At 38.8% G+C, this 16,267-nt stretch overlaps 3 protein-coding genes across 4 annotated transcripts in view; 1 reads left to right on the top strand and 2 right to left on the bottom strand.

The window, feature by feature from the left end:
* The window catches only part of uba7 (ubiquitin-like modifier activating enzyme 7), a 34,375-nt gene extending 24,995 nt beyond the window's left edge, over positions 1 to 9,380 (top strand). For both annotated transcript variants that reach the window (XM_007550919.2, XM_016671079.1), the window contains 3 exons: positions 5,986 to 6,087; positions 6,701 to 6,783; positions 7,899 to 9,380. In XM_007550919.2, coding sequence (XP_007550981.1) covers positions 5,986 to 6,087; positions 6,701 to 6,783; positions 7,899 to 8,031 — 318 coding nt within the window. In that variant the 3' untranslated portion in view covers positions 8,032 to 9,380. The remainder of the gene's footprint in view (positions 1 to 5,985; positions 6,088 to 6,700; positions 6,784 to 7,898) is intronic.
* A 6-nt stretch (positions 9,381 to 9,386) lies between these two features.
* On the bottom strand, positions 9,387 to 13,687 carry inka1b (inka box actin regulator 1b). The gene is made up of 3 exons (XM_007550932.2): positions 12,218 to 13,687; positions 12,058 to 12,122; positions 9,387 to 10,460 (listed from the first exon to the last, which is right to left on the bottom strand). The coding sequence occupies exons 1-3, from the start codon at positions 12,255 to 12,257 to the stop codon at positions 9,525 to 9,527; spliced, it is 1,041 nt and encodes a 346-aa protein (XP_007550994.1). The 5' UTR covers positions 12,258 to 13,687; the 3' UTR covers positions 9,387 to 9,524.
* A 435-nt stretch (positions 13,688 to 14,122) lies between these two features.
* The window catches only part of gnai2b (guanine nucleotide binding protein (G protein), alpha inhibiting activity polypeptide 2b), a 40,413-nt gene continuing 38,268 nt past the window's right edge, over positions 14,123 to 16,267 (bottom strand). Inside the window, exons 7-9 of the mRNA XM_007550944.2 lie at positions 15,548 to 15,701; positions 15,266 to 15,458; positions 14,123 to 14,873 (exon numbers count right to left, since the gene is read on the bottom strand). Coding sequence (XP_007551006.1) covers positions 15,268 to 15,458; positions 15,548 to 15,701 — 345 coding nt within the window. The 3' untranslated portion in view covers positions 14,123 to 14,873; positions 15,266 to 15,267. The remainder of the gene's footprint in view (positions 14,874 to 15,265; positions 15,459 to 15,547; positions 15,702 to 16,267) is intronic.

Consider the following 16,267-nt stretch of genomic DNA (forward strand, 5'->3'; position numbering starts at 1 on the left):
TGAGTGTTACTTTCTCAGGTTACCTACATGTAACCATCTGAGGATACTTCTCATAAAAGCTTGGAAAACTCTTGAGTTCTTTGCAGTAAATCGTTAACAGTGTATGTGTGTATATTTTACACACGTGGACCAACATAATTTGCTTCTTTAGCCCCATGAACATACAGTTCGTTTGTTTATTTAGCTTTTGGAACAGGGAGCATATACAGGAATACGGAGATACAGATTTAAATTGTGAATGTTTAATTGTTATCCATTCAGTGAGAGGAAAACAAGATGCATGAATTAAAAAAAAGAAATGACTTCTTAGCAGAAATAAACCGTATAGAGTATCTGATTATCCTATTATTAGATTAGTACAACATGCATTTGAGTGTCAACAGCAGCTAACAGCACCTTGACTTTGAGGCTCAGATATGGTCAAAAGAACAACGCAGGGCTTTAAGTTGCCAGAATGTCTGCAGAAAGAGAAGCAAAGACAAGACAAGCTAAATGCGATTAAGATATGAATATGATGTGAGGAGGCCACACAGATTCAGGATCTGACTTCCCTAAATCTCACTTGGAAGCCGTTTAAAAGAAAACAGCTGCCTTTGAAGAAACAAGCCTCCAGCCACAGCGGGTTGTAAAAACGTTTCCAGTGTCGGGATTCTGGGCCGATAATGAAGCAGAAAAAAAAAAGCCTCTGCAGAGGTGCAATATTTCTTGAGGCATACTGTAAATGGGAGGGATTATGTTTTAACTCAGATTACTGGTTCCTTAAAACCTGTTTTAAAAGCAAGAATGAAGTAAGCGCCCCGTGATCAAAGCATTATGACTTAGTTCATAACATCGTAAAATGTTCCATGTTGACTTCTTTTCAGACTGGAATGCTTTTTGATTGTTTTTAGAGTATTTGGCCCCTTGCTGTAATACTTCCAGGCTCCCATGGATATATGTTGGACAAGGCATCCATTTTAATGATGCATCAGTCATGATTTTAAATGTACTGGCAGCTAAAGAACTATAAAGTGATGCAAATGATCAATGCAGGTTTATTATTAAAGTAGGTATAACGTGGCTTAGTTGTTAAACTGTATCAGTTTTTCAACTAAATTAACTCTAGAATGAGAACTCAACAGAAACAATTTACAACCCATTTAGGCTCTGCTCAGGCAGCCAGAGGGATGGTCAGATTCTCCTGCTGCGACAGCGCCGCGGTCTGCCACAGATCACTCCGCGATGGGCTGGAACTAGGACTTTAAATTTATAAATTCTGCTTCCACTCTGGATTTGGAATCAAGTAATGTTCTTATGCGTAGACGCTAAACAAATGAATTGAGCAAACATTTATTCTTGCATAGATTTACACAATAAAAGACAAAAGTAGTATGATATTCAATGCAAACTAAATTTATTTACGACAAGCAAATAAGACAGGCTTTGCTCATTCCAGTATTAATAAGTACAGATCCATCCAGTATTGATGGATCTGTTTTCTTGTTACTGAATCTAGCAGAACTCGGCTCTCTTTTCTGCAGCATGTTCTTCTGGGAGGAGTCATCACATGGGACCTATCAGCCAATCAGAGGCGGATCTGAGGTTTCACACCGTAGCCAATGAAACAAGCAGATTCTAATATTTCTTGTAAGACATTATCTAGACTTCCAAGAGAGATCTAATGTGAGCAGTCAAATAATCTTGTTATAATCATAACTCCTGACAGAGATAATTTTCTACATTTATATTTTTAAAGATAGTATCATTCCGTTGCAATCTGTTATAAGCCTTTATGTTAACAGAGAGTACATTAAGAATGATCTGTAGTTTGTAGTGGAAATTTTAGCTGCAGGAATGAAAGATTATTGTAAAATGAGTAGTGCCCAGGCAGGGACATGTCGGTGAAAGGTCAAATTTTGGAGCTCCAGCTCTTTTGACCAGTCTGAAACTTTTAACAGAGCAATAATGAAGAGTACAGTGAAGTTATCTTTGATAACTTTGACAAAATCATATGTTTTTGTGATCTTGGAAAGTAAGTTGTTTTTTGAGGTTAGCTTCATGTCTGTTTAAGTGGGAGGAAACAAACCAACAAGGTGTACGTGTTTGTTGTTGAGTGTCTGTGGTTTATTTTAGAAGATTATAAACTTCTGGCTGGCTTCAGCTTTGTCAGGAAGAGACGGGGAGCTCTTCAGACTTCCTGTCAACAAGAGGAAGTTTGGCCAGATATTGGGGAACTTCAAATCTCAAAATATCACTGACAGAAATTATAATAGGTGCTTCTTGTCACCTGTTTGAAAAAAGGAAACAGATTCTAATCTCTTTTTTTTTTTTTTAACTGAGAAGGATGTTAGATTTATGGTAGCAGATGAGTGGAAGTAAATTCAACAGCGTGACCTTTTGTGATCTTGGCAAATTCCTGCTTGCTATCATGTCCAAACAAATGCCATTTGTGGTGCATTTTTTATTTGTATTTTAGTCTGAAAATCCAAATATTTTTTTTCCATTATCCTTTTTATTATTTCCATTCTCAACCATGCCTGGAAATACTGGTGTGTTTTCTAGGGATCATGTTAGCTTCCTTCCATGCCTACCTTAATTTTTCATTTCCAGTCAAATTACAAATCTATTTTTAATCTGGCTACTATAAACACGGAAAAATAAACTTTTCCTACCTTTTTCCAAATCGGACACCATAATAAACTTTAAGCAGTGTTTAGGAGGGATGTGTTAGTTGTTACTGTAACCAGGGGCACAACTACATATTATTCAGGTGGATGCGAAAACATAAATCGAACCCCCCCCCACCGAGACGAAGACACGTGAAAGGTAAAACTCACTACATTTACATTTACACGTGCACGAGGGGAAGGAGCGTAAGGGCGCAGTGAAGTGTATGCGAAGGCATCATCGGCGCGCCGCCCCCTCCAGACGGGGTTTTGACGCCCCCTCTGGTGCAGCGCCCCTATGCGTTGCATGCGCTGCATACCCACTTTTTGCGCCACTGACTGTAACATAAACTATAGACGCTAATATGAATAAGTTTTACAGGCGGAAACCTTGTGATATCTGTTATCTACTATCCATCTTGTGTGCTGCTAGTTATTTGATAAAGGATTGCCTTAATATTGTTTCCTACTGATAAATCATATTTTCACTCTTTTGTACTGATTTGTTTCAGTGTTGTTCTTAAAGGAGAACAACTTTCTGGTTCACATTTCTTGTCTTTTCCCTGAAGGCAAATGTTCTGCTGGCACATTGCTGTTTTATTGTGGCAGCTCCATAAAAAAGTTGTTGTGCTTGTGGGAGACCATTTGTAATTGTTTCCAGCAGCATGTTTGGTCCCAAGATTCTTGCAGTTTTTTTGGTTTGCTTTTTGCTTCTAGCTGAGTATCTGGACTAAGATATAATTTGGTTTACTTAAGGTTTTTGCCATACTTGTATGACTGAGGCTAGCGGAAGAGAGGAGACTGCGTAAGAATAGGCTGCACGCTTGCTCTGTATTGTGTAGAGGCAGCGTTTACACACAAAGCCACGGCTGAAAATAGCTGGATCACTTAAAGTCCATTTTGCTTTACCACAATGTTGCTGCTTTAGCAAAGAGTCTTTCTTTTTTTCTTTCATTTTGAATTGTTTTGCTCATGAATAGTTTCAGGCTCTTATAAAATGCTACAAAAACATTTAAAGTATGCTAACAAGCCAACGTTATGATGTGCATCCTGCAAAATAAGCCGTGCTTTGTCTAAAAACTGGGACGAAGCACATTGACAGACATTTAAACTTTGGGAGATGTGTGCTTCAAGTGCTTCTCCACAACCCCGAACTCCGGTAAGTGGTGGGAGTTGTGAGGGCTAGTCCACAAAGTTCCCCTTGGCTGCTGAAGCAGAGATAATTGGAGCCAGGTTCGGCCGAGGTTTTGGTATTCACAACCCGGGCCAAGTTTTGGTCTTCACAGCTTCTCTTGCCAGACAGCGCTCGTGTGTGAGCAGAAGCGGTCTGACCAGGCAACATATTTTGACTTACTTTCTGCATGTGAGGAATCCTGACCCACTGTATTCTGACAATGTTTATTCTTTATGTCTTCTACATGTGGATTATGATGTTTAGGGTAAACGTATGCTGTTAGTGTTGCAGGAGTTGCATTAATCTGTCTGGGTGCCGTGGTTCGGGGGGGTCTTGAGTTCATCCTGCTGGAATAGTGACTCCGTGCTCATCTGATGGAAATGCTCGAGTTTGATGGCAGGAGATTTTATTGACGATTAGAAAAGAAGCATGAAGTACAACTGAAATCTTAGTTTTTAAGTTTACATGTGTTGGTGTAGGCCTGATCTTTTTTGATTTGCCTTGATTATTGTTACTCTTCAGTTCAGCTTGCAGTGCTGTTTTGTTTTGTTTTGTTTTTTAATATAAATTTACACCAAACATTTTATATCTTTTTGGAAAAAGGATAACAGTTAATACCATATTGACTGTACAATACCCACTGCTCTAAGTAGTAAACCTGGAAATTGTTTATTTATTTATATTTTGAATAATACTGTTTTTTAGTATTTCTATATTCACTTGATTTTACTGTGTATATATAGTTTTTCATATTGGTTTTGCTTTTTATACTGCTGTAACAATGTAAATTTCCCCACTGCGGGATTAATAAAGGAATATCTTATCTTATCTTATTAAAACAAATAGAAATTGCTTGTGATGCGGTTTATGATGGTAAATTGGAAGAACACATTACAAAAGTCTTTAAAGCAACACAGCAGATTAGCTATAATATATAAGTTGGTTAAAACATCTGATAATCTGTTAAAACATCATTTAAAAACATGGATACAAACAAAGATTAAGATACCATGTAGATGGGGCTAAAGAGCCACATGAAGCTCTAAATGTGCAGGTTTTAGAAGCATGTTTAAACAAAAAGACCTTTTGTACCTAGTATTGTTGTGCAGAATCGTTAGCCCAACTGCAGACTTGTCTGACTTTATCTCATAATGTAGATCCATCTGGTTTTTATTCTTTAAAAGAAATGTGTATAAAGTATGATTTTCCACATGCTTGTTTAATATGTTAACCATATGTACATGAAGGTTAATATTTTAGATTTTGTTTTATTTGACCTTAATTTATACAAATAAAATCCTATTGAGAACATAAATTCTCATTTTCAAGAGAGATCTGTTCCAACATTATACACTTCAAAGCACTTGGTGTCAGTGTATATGCAGCCAAGAGGTCTGGCAATGAAATGCCAGTTTTCTTATGCAAAAGGATTATTTCAAGACATCACATTGTGACATATAGAGTCATGTCGACTTTGACTATTCAACCTCATATGCAACAAACTCTGATCCATTGCATTGACGTCTTCAGCAATTTGAGCTGCAGTTGTGTGATGGAGCATTCAGGTCATCCTTTGCTCCCAATTGGAGATCTTGGCAGCCCATAAACATGTTGCCAGTTTAATATTGATCTTTGCTTAGACTTTTTTTTAGATATTGACCACTGTAAACTAGAAACCCCGCAGGAGAGCTACAGGTTTTGACATATTCTGACCCGGTCACTTAGACTGGGTCAGAACATGAACTTGCTCAAATCCCTGCATTTCCTCAACACATGAGCTTTGATGAACTCTCATCTTTAGTACATCACCAAAGGTTTTCTTTTTTTTTCTTTTTTTTTTTTTTAGAAACTTTAGTGTTATCAATGTTCTCTGATGTTGTCCTCCTTAAATTGCTCTGCTATTTCATTATATTTTCCAAGCTCACAAACACTTGTAGGCTGCTAAGATTTTACAATAATCTGAAACTTTGACAAAGACGGAACTTCAGAAAAACAAAGTCCCACTACAGGAAGCACCTTCTTGACCTTTTTGTGGGTTGTTGGGGCCCTGCTGATTGTTGTCAGCTGGTGTGCTCTGCACGCCCATCACGCCAAGCCGTCCTTCGTCTGTCAACTTGTTCTGTGTTTATGTGTAGCGGTGTAACTAAGTAACGTGTCTACTGACAGGTCGCAGGAAAGAAGTACACCCTTTGGGATGATTTCCTTGTTGAAGGAAGACGTTGCAATCAGCAGGAAATGACCTTGGCAGATCTCATCCAGCATGTGAAGGTACTGCAAGGAAACCCACATTTTTTTACACCCGCTGCTTCAGAATGCACTTTTTATTTGTTTTCCTAAACTTGCTCACCTTCCTGCAATGCACCCAATGTGACAATCACTATTGTTTGAGGCGATCTCCCTGTTTAATTCTGCTTCTGACATTTTCAATATAATTTTCTACATTTTTACATTTTCTACATTGTAGCCAGTAGAAGTTTAGGGAGGAGGCCTGATATGGCTGCTTTCTTTATTTTTCAACTTGAATAGATGCTGTAGAATGGGCTGAGATGGAAAATGGAGATGAATTGAACCAGCAGTGACGTACACAAAAACGCTGTCACTGGCCACATTGTTTAGGTACCAGAAGGTTACTGGATCGGACTAAACTTTGCCTTCAGAAGTGCTTTAATGCTTCATGGTTCAAATTCAGAGCTACGCTGAATTGTTTGATACTGGTTAATGCACCTCTGTCCTGACGCTTCAGAATTACACCCCATTTCTTCTCATCTGTCTTCAGCATATTTGTCTGCAGGGATTTCATGTCCGTTGTACATATCATCCTGCTTATGAGCACCTGTCCCCCATACAGAAGTATAAATATTGTTTGCTTTATTTTATGCAGGAAACAAATGGCTTGACCATCTGCAGCATATTTTATGGAACTGCTATCCTATACAACGGACACAAAGACAGGCTGAAAATGAGGTAGGTCCAGTAAAAATAATTCTGTAAGTTGTCCCCTCAAGGCTGCACTCGCAGCAGTCCAGCACTCAGACCACATCAGAAAAGCAGCGCTCCTTTGTTTGTTTTGGGTCCTAATGGGAGAAGGAGTCGTCGTTTCCGCTGAGCCTGTGAGGACAGACCCTGTTGACCCACAATCACATGCATCACTGCGCACAGATGACCGAGACGTCTCCTCGGGTTTCTGTTTGTTGTGCACAGGCATTGAAGAGTTAAATTAGAGTGAACTTTTGCATCCTAGAAGCCACGTTGTTTGGGCCTGTTTAGTTCTGTTAGATACCCCTGGGGAGGTGAGTCAGTTATCTGGTGGTGTGAAACGTTTCTAACCCTACACGGTTTGTTTTGATTGTTCCAGGATAGGATAGATGAATAATCCACACGCAAGATGTTCCTCTCTAATTTTTTTTGTAAAATTTGACGCTGCTGATTGTTGGCACAGACTTGGTTTTAACTCACAAATGTTGACATTTGAGTCTGTGTGGAGCCGTTGTGGTGGCCAGATTAAGCTCCAGGAAGAGAGGCAGAACGACGACCATGTGGACACCAGGCTTTACTTGATAAATGTCCGCAACAGCAGCCACTTCCTGTGCAGTCGCCCTGCCCTGAGCTTCCTGTGTCGAGTCACTGAAAGTAGAATGAAAAACAGAAAAACTGACAAAAGGTAACTAGCAAAGCACAAAATGGAAAGGATGACGTTTCTTGTTATTTAGTCATTGATTGGTAGTACTTTTAATATAATTTGTTATATTATGAAGATGTGAGGCCGAAAAGCAAGAACGTTGTTGAGAAGTTCAATACGGGGATAGGTCATAAAACAACTTTGTGCATCTCACAAACCCCTGATCAGAAAGAGTATGGCACAATGGCAAACAAAATAGCAAACCTACCAACACACAGTGGTCCACCTAAACCTAACAAGCTGTGCAAGGACACAAATGATCAGAAATGCCCTTTCTGAAATAATGGCAAGAAGGAAGCAGTTGTTTCACATGTTGGTCTGTTAACAAAAGAAAATCTGATCCTAAGTTCATCATTTCCATTTGGAAAAAGATTACATTATGCGTGAATGTGTTTTGCAGTGTGTCCGATTTGGTGAAAATGGTGACGAAGAAAGAAATCCCTCCTCATAAGAAGATGTTAGAGTTGATCCCTTCATTTGATGAAGATGAGGACTGTGAGACAGTACCTACCATCAGGTACATGCTCCTGTGATGGGAAAGACGACAAATAAGGTCTTGCTAATGCGCGGGGGCGTCCTGATCGAGAAATGATTTTACTTAATAAAAAATAGTAATGATAAAAACTGATGTAAAGCCATTTTTAACCAAAGATTGCTATGTGATCTTTTTAACAATTAAAGCATTTCCATAAAATTATACCAAATATACAGATACTTCTGTTCTGTACAACAATTTGCATCATTCTTCCGTTTTAATGTTTGATAAAATCAACTTTTTTGATGTTGCTGTTGTCACTTGCTGTTTTTGTGTTGATTTTTAACAGGCATTTTTCTTATGGACTACCTTGTCCTGACTTGTGATTTTGAAAATTTTAATCTGATGATATTAATGATAGACCAATGCACAGTTCCTGCTTCCACCCCTCAAAATAATAGTGGAAGCAACAGAAGACCTCAACTACTTGTTGAGTATACAAGCTTTATTACCAAATCAATTCAACAGGAGTCTTAACAGAAACTGCTACTGAAATATTGTTTTTATTCATTTGTTTCATGTAACGCAGGACTTATAGCATAAGTTTTCTTTTTCTTTTTTTTTTATATTTTGGTTTGATTTTTTTGTTGATTCACAATCTCAGCTGGTATACTTGATAAAAATGTGATTATTTGACTCTAGAGGATGTTAGCTGGAGTTTATGCATAGTTATTGTTTGATCAGGGCTCATAACACTGGGAACAAGTCAGCTGCTTCTAATGGAGATTGTAACCAAATAAATGGTGGAAATATGGTGCATCATTAAATCTAGGTGCTTTTATTATTTATTTACAATTAGTAAGTAATGCAATGTCTCTTTAGTGTTCTGAAAATCTGCCTTTACAGTGCCTTCACAGCAGATGAAAAACAGACTTTCCTTTCCATTTTCCCACTGAGCTGTTGGATTTTCTTCCTACCCTTTCAAGTAGATCTTTAGGTTCTTTGCTGCCATATTCAAATCTGGTGATTTCTGTGTAGCGGCAGACGGGGTTTTTTTGGGGGGGTAGATGGAAACATCTGGGTATAAACTGGCAGAGGAGTAAGCTGACCCGCTGCTGAGGACACTCTCCCCTCCCAGCCTTTTCTGGAAGGCCTTCATCTGTCCTCAGGCGGCTCGTGTTGGTCCTGCCCTTAAGCTCAGCCTCGCATTGTGTTTCACTCCACACTCTCAAATTAACATGTAGACGCTTTAAAATACATGCACCGCTTTCTGCTTGGATACATTATTAAGATGGAATGTGAATTATTGCTGTGGTAACTCAACCTACACGCTGAAATATCTGCACCGTGTAACAAATCAGAGAAGCGATTTTGTCGCTGAAAGATAATAAAGGCCTCCGTGGCGAACGTGTTGCTTGAGGATTTTTGCTTTTATTCTCCCATAAATATTGAGCACATTGTTCAATAAATATATATATAAAAAAAAACTTTTATTTATGACATTTTACGAGAACAGTCTGATTTAAATGTGCTTGGACGAGACCATCACATTCAAATATATCCAATGATGTCGTTGCATATGATGGGCTGCCGGCTGCCCGTCTTCATGAGTGCAGAGAACCTGTAGAAATCTGTGTCCAGCTGATGCAGGCCTGTGTGAGATTGGTGGAAGAAAGGCTTGAGAGGCTCAAATCCCACAGGACAGGACATCCTCTGAGGAGCCTCCGCTGCTCTTCTCAACCGTGTGCAGTTCGCTGGCTTCGGCCGCAGCTCCACGCCTTTGGACATCCCCGCCAACTTCCGCCGCATGTTGCCAAAAATGTCTCTCGCAAGACGTCGCCCCGAGCTGGGCTTCATCTCAGCTGGTTCTGGCAGATCAGGCAGGTCCATCCAGTTCTTTATGAGGTCGGCGAAGCTGTTGTCCCCCAGAACCAGCGGCTGCCTGTTCCTGCTGCGGCTCAGCAGCGACGTGGTCCAGTCCTCCGTGTCACTCGCTTCAAAAGAAGTCCAGCGCTCCAAACAGACGTCAGACGTCGACTTTGGCCTGGCACGGCCAGAGGTTCCTCTGTTTGTTCGGACGCAGGCGGAGGAGGAGACTCGCACGTTTCTGGTCCTTCTCAGCACCACACCTTCGTCCTGCCAGGAAGCCTCGGAGAAACCAGAGTCCAAATCCACGCTCTTCTCGCTGGCTGGGGAGCCCCGCGCCAGCCGATCGGGCTCCCGCTGCTCCTCGTTCTCCTCCTCCAGCGGGTTGGCCAGGCAGCAGGCGGAGTCGTAGGTGCTGGCCTCGCTGGCATCAGACACACGGAGGCGCGTGAGCCGCTCCTGCTGCTGCGCTCTCTGTTTGCAGAGCCTTGTCACAGCGAACGACTGGTCACACGGCTCACTCAGCGGCCTCGGTCTGCTGATCTGCTTCAGGTCCTGCAAGGACCGCATCATCGACTGCATTTGGTCCCGGAGGCAGTCGGTGGAGTTTCCCAAACACAGCTGCACGTGGAGAAACAGACAAATACACAATTACACATGCAAAACTTACAAGACGAATTACAACCAGCTTTGCAACCGCAACAACAGCATTCAGACATGGGACTTTTCCCACATTTCATCATGTTACAACCTCATAGTGTAATAGATTTTATGAAGATTTAATGTGATAACTTAAATCACATTAAATTTATCACATTACAAACTCTTAAGAGTGCATCATTTAACTCTTCCTAAAGATTAGTTAGATTGGATTGTCTGTAATCAGTTTTTTCTAGATTTTGACAGTCTCTTTTAGCTGTTAGGTTTCCTTCCATGGCTGCAGTATATTTAGCTCTATGCATCTTTCCTGTTCCTGCTGAAGAATAAGCATCCCCACAGCATTATACTGCCACTACCATATTAACTGAACAACGCTCTGTAGAGTTGTCAAAGCTGGGACATCATTCTAGAATAAAGCCCTACTTTACCTCTATCCAGACATGTCTGCCCCTGTTCCTTGGGGGTTTTTTTATGTTGCTCGCTAATTATCTCCAACACACAGGTGACTTCTGTAATCATTGATTTTACAGGATTTCATCGACGGATATCAAAGGGATCCAAATACGTAACACTTTCCAATTGTCTAATTATTATAAAGGAAAAAAAAAAGACATCATTTTCTTTCTACTTCTCAGTTTTGTGTTTCTTTATGTTGATCTATCACATAAAAACCCAAAGAAAGGGTGAAGGAAAATGCAGTGTAAATATCCTGTTGTGCTCCTGTAAATCTCTTTGAGATAAAGGCAAATCCTGATGTAATTTTCCACAAAACCAGTAGGATTTTTATCAGCTGAGATCACTCGCCAACTTTCTGAACTCCACCGCCGTCCAGCACAGGATGCACATTTTTAAAATGACATTTAAAAATCTCTGCCTCCTAATCTTAAGAGGGGAAGTTTTGAATAAAGTGGAGCAGAATCTGGGCTGCGGCCTGCTGGCTCACATATCCTCCCTGGACTCCTTCAGCCCACAGGATGTCGAGTGCTGTGTTTAATACAGCAGGAAATGACAGCAACCCCATGGAATTACACACAAATCTTGCAGGCACTCGTGTGGATAATCCCCTTTTTTGCAGGTTTCAAATCAATAACCTGATACTTTACAATTCTTTATTTTAACAACAACAAAAATAAATAAATAAATTCTCATTTCAGCACTTGCATCCCCCAGAAGTTGTTTTCCATTTTCCCCTTAAGCATTAAGTTCTGCCTCAGAGTATGGACGCCACAATGCCGCGATGTTATCACAGCTGTGGGTGCTGAACCATTTGGCCCTCAAGTGCAACTTATCAGACATAAGGAGACACCCGCAGGGAACTTTTTTAAAGTCTCCCTGTTCCTCTTGGCTGCTTTCACACAATGGGGAGACGTAACTCAGTTACACGATGCATTTGCCTGGGACACTTCAGTGTGAGTAAACTACAATTTGTGGAGGGAAGCACACAAATCAATGAAGAAAAATTAAATAGGCGAAGCTTCTGGCATTCACTTAGAGCTAAACTCTGCACCTTTTTGTCTAAAAAGAAAAGTGGAAACAGATCAGAGGAAAATAAACTTACCATTTCTAGAGTTGCTGAAGTCTCAATCCACAGTGTTTTTTTTTTTTGTTTGTTTGTTTTGTTTTCTGGAACAAAAAAAACCCCGGAAATTTAGCCAAATAACAATAAGATTACTCACTTCCTGAACTTTAACTCAAGCAGAACTTTAGGTCAACCTTACCTTTAAAGTTAACTTGAGCGCAATAAACGGTCCAACACATCCAGGCTGATTCCAGGCGATGATGTGTCTCCTGGCATCAACTCCTTCCTTTAACACTCATGAAGCTCTGTCACATCAATTTGAGGGCTCCGAACGTTTCTACTGCACCCAATCAGCGCAGAGCACTGACCAAAGCCAGCCAATAGGATGCCGTCTGAAACAACGCAGTCGTGACAACAACTACACCGTGTTACTGAGAGTAAAGTTTAACTTCTGCATCTGCGCAAAAAAGGAATCCAGACTTATAAAGCAATAGATACGTTTTATCATTCGGAATCATGTCATCGCTGTTAACTGTAGTTTATGACACTTTTGCTTTTAATTCTTAGCTTTTATTGGAATTTTTTAACATATTAAGTCATTGTTTTCTGCACAGTGTTGAATTAATTGTAATTGAACATCAAAAATATTACCAGTATTCTAACAAAAAAAATGTTTGCAGCACTTGAAGCTATGATTTATTAACAAAAACTACAACTCGGGCCACTAATTTTCACATCTAATAAAGCTTATGAATTAATATTTTTGTCCGATTTAATTCGGACAAAATGTTGCTTAGAGTAACTTCGCCACTACACTCCACGGCGCCACCTGCTGGATACTTTTCTCTGTCCCTCAACTGTCATTTGAGTAAAAGCAAAGGATTCGTTGAACGTCTTTAATCTAAAACAATTTTGTGTTATAATTCAGTCAAATGAAGTGACGGGTAACATGGTTGTTTGCTTTCAGGGTACCTACATATATTTTTCTGTTCTAAAGTCCAAAATGTTGTGTTTGTAAGTTTTAGACCAAATTTTAGTTTGAAAAATGAATTATTAGCAACTCAAGAACTATGAAACTAAGTTCTAAATATAAAATATTAAATATAAATGTTTACTTTGAATAAAAAAAAACGTTTATTTTTCAGTTATTCAAGCTCAAAAAGCGAAACTCATGTCAGTCATTAGACACACAGTGATATTTATCTCTTGTTAATTTTAATGTTTAAGGCTCACAACGAATGAAAAGCCAAAATGTACTTACCCAAAAAGATCAACATTACTTTAAAAATGACCCAAAAACAGATTTTGATACAAAAATGTGATGTTAATGATTTACACAGTCGAGGAGAAGGCTGACTTGACAGGTGTCATAATGACTTGGTGACAGGACAAATGTTTTGGTGTAGTCTAGTGGCCAATAACTATAAAAAATATATAATTGTGTCATCTTACTGATATGCCTCAAGGAAACATCCATCCATTATCTAACATGCTTATTTCTTCAACCCTAAAAAGTACAGCATGACTTTAATTTTAAAAGGATTGTAGTTATTTTGTTAAAAACATTACTTAAAATAGATTTTCTTTTTCTCCCTGAAAAAATTTACTGAAATTAGGGGTCAGAGTGTGAGATTGTGTAAGGTTTTCACACATTTTTTTTTATTTTTATTTTTTGCAGAGGGCCACAACTTCTCAAATCATTGGCCCAGATTCAAAGATGGAAGAAACAACTTTTACATCCTTTCTTAAAGTATCACATTGAAGCTAAAAGTTAATGTGGTCAAACTTTATTTACATTTACCAAGAGAATCAGAATAATATTAATGAACAACGATCATCCATTTGTCTTTGTGTGGTGTTGCATCATAAATCTCGGATCCCCGTGAACTTGGGTGGAATAAAAATAGCCCTAATTCACACAATGGAGATGGCATGTCTCTAAAGAACAAGTGTAAACAGATATCAAGGCACAAACATATGTTTAAAAAGACTTGGAATGAAAAGACCGACAGAACAATCCTTGTTGGGAACAGACATAACCATTTAAAAGTCTTACATATACCTTAAAAGTGACACATTAACCATTTTCTGATTTTTTTTTTTATTTATTTTTTATTTTTTAAACATGATGCTTTGGGGTTGGTAATCAGTTTATGGGGGGAGATTACAGGCTAATAATCTATGGAGGGTCATGCAGAATGATCCACTATACATGTGTGAATATTGACTCTGTGTAAACAGTGTACAAAAAAAAAACATTTATCCTTCATCCAGTTTCTGTTTCCATGCTTAGTTTTCTTCTAAAAAATAATCTCTGTGCAGTTATAAGGGTATTAAAATAAAGTTAACTGAAGTTCATGTGCTTTTTTTTTTAGAAAAAAAAAAAAGTTTTTTGTCAATTGTTTCCTTTTTTCAGCCAATAACAAGACAAAATTTATGAAAAATTAAATGAACCCATCAGAGCATTAAATGGTCAATTAATGATTAAACCCTTCAAAATCTCCCCACTATCCACCACCATTGTGCTGTGATAACATGTCATGTTTTGCATTTCAAACAAAAGCTACAAGGATAATATGTCATTACTACGGTGATCTTATTAAAGTGTCGCAGTTTAAAATTACGATACAAATTGTGTTTTAGGATCAAATATGTGTTTGATTATGATGAATAAAAAACTCCCTACAAAGGGAAATGTGGATGAAGGTGGACGTGGATCGGTGACTGCAGAAGTTCTGACAGGTTCCTCTTTCAAAAACAAAAAACAAACACATCATGGTTTTCATTATGAAAAGCAGGAATCGTCACATGGCTATTGCAGTCTCTCATGCAGTCTGTTTGTGATGGGTGCTGTCCTGCACAAAGAGAAAGTAGAGGCACGTATTTAGACACGTTTACATTAAGTACACGCATCCACAGCAAATCAAACTAAAGTTACGGATTTTTATTAACACTACAGACGTTCAAATATGGTGTCTTTAAGTTTGGGTTAGATCAAATTGGTGATGCATGTTTTGCAAATTATGTCTCTTCTTCAAAAAAAAATTGCTGCTGCGTACTATCATAGCAAAATTATTTCCCTCCTGCATTTTTAGAGGCTTGGCAAAAAAAAAAAAGTTCAGTGCATCCATCCAGTGGGTATGGATGCATTTGTAAAGCATAGTATATATTTTTCTCTAAAGCATAGTATATATTTTTCTCAGAAGACAGAGACTTTTCTGCAAACCCTTTCATTCTCATGTCTTACCTTTAGAAAAGACCACAGTCTTTCAGGTTGTTCTTAATAATAACGTCGGTGACAGCGTCGAAGACAAACTGAACGTTCTTGGTGTCAGTGGCACAAGTGAAGTGGGTGTAGATCTCCTTGGTGTCCTTTTTCTTGTTCAGGTCCTCAAACTTGGTCTGGATGTAACTGGCAGCTTCATCAAACTTGTTGGCTCCTGGCAAGCAACAGTTAGAAAAAACATGAATTATCAAAGCTTTGGGGTTTGACGTGCAGCAAGAGGCTCCGAGTGTTAATGATGTGCACCTGTGTATTCGGGGAAGCAGATGGTGAGGGGGCTGCGAGTGATCTTCTCCTCAAAGAGGTCCTTCTTGTTGAGGAAGAGGATGATGGAGGTTTCGGTGAACCACTTGTTGTTGCAGATGGAGTCGAAAAGCTTCATACTCTCATGCATTCGGTTCTAAACAGAAGAAAAGATGGTCATGGTCAACAGTTTCAGCTAGAGCCTAGTACTACCACTAGTGGAGCTTGGGTAGCTTTTAGTAGTGCAAAAAGACATTTTGGGTTAAGCATTCATAAGGTAAGTACAAATTTAAGTGTGATGTAAAGCAAAATAAATGAGTTATTTAATCCAAAAGTGGGTCTTGCTTCAAATTGAAACCTTTTAAAGGGGCGGTGTTATGTATTTTCCAGGCACATAGCGCCATTTTATAGCACAGTCAAGTAATAATCTTACCTTAAGTAGTTGTAAAAAATGCTGTATATATCAAGCATAACTCAAAGGAAATTTGACTTTGCAATTCAAAGCATTAAAACTGGCCTCTGTCTGAGGATCGCTGTCTTGTCCCTCATTGCGTAGGACATAATGTAACTTTTTTTTTTTGCATGAGAAATCCTTTTTTATTTTAACTTGTATACTATTCTAATATTGTCAGACACAGAATTTGGGGTTTTCATTATGTGTAAACTGTAATCATCAACATTAACTTGAAAAAAAAAATCTTGAAATATGTGTGCTGTGAATCC

This window comes from Poecilia formosa, unplaced genomic scaffold (genome assembly GCF_000485575.1).
Source record: "Poecilia formosa unplaced genomic scaffold, Poecilia_formosa-5.1.2 Scaffold2, whole genome shotgun sequence".
Taxonomy (NCBI): Eukaryota; Metazoa; Chordata; class Actinopteri; order Cyprinodontiformes; family Poeciliidae; genus Poecilia; species Poecilia formosa.

Excerpts from the sequence above, each read along its gene's own strand:
- inka1b (XM_007550932.2), bottom strand. The coding sequence starts at position 12,257 with ATGTGTTGGACCGTTTATTGCGCTCAAGTTAACTTTAAAG. Across the intron at positions 12,123-12,217 it reads CGCTCAAGTTAACTTTAAAG|AAAACAAAACAAACAAACAA; the intron begins GTAAGGTTGACC and ends TTTTTGTTCCAG. Across the intron at positions 10,461-12,057 it reads CTTCAGCAACTCTAGAAATG|CTGTGTTTGGGAAACTCCAC; the intron begins GTAAGTTTATTT and ends CTCCACGTGCAG.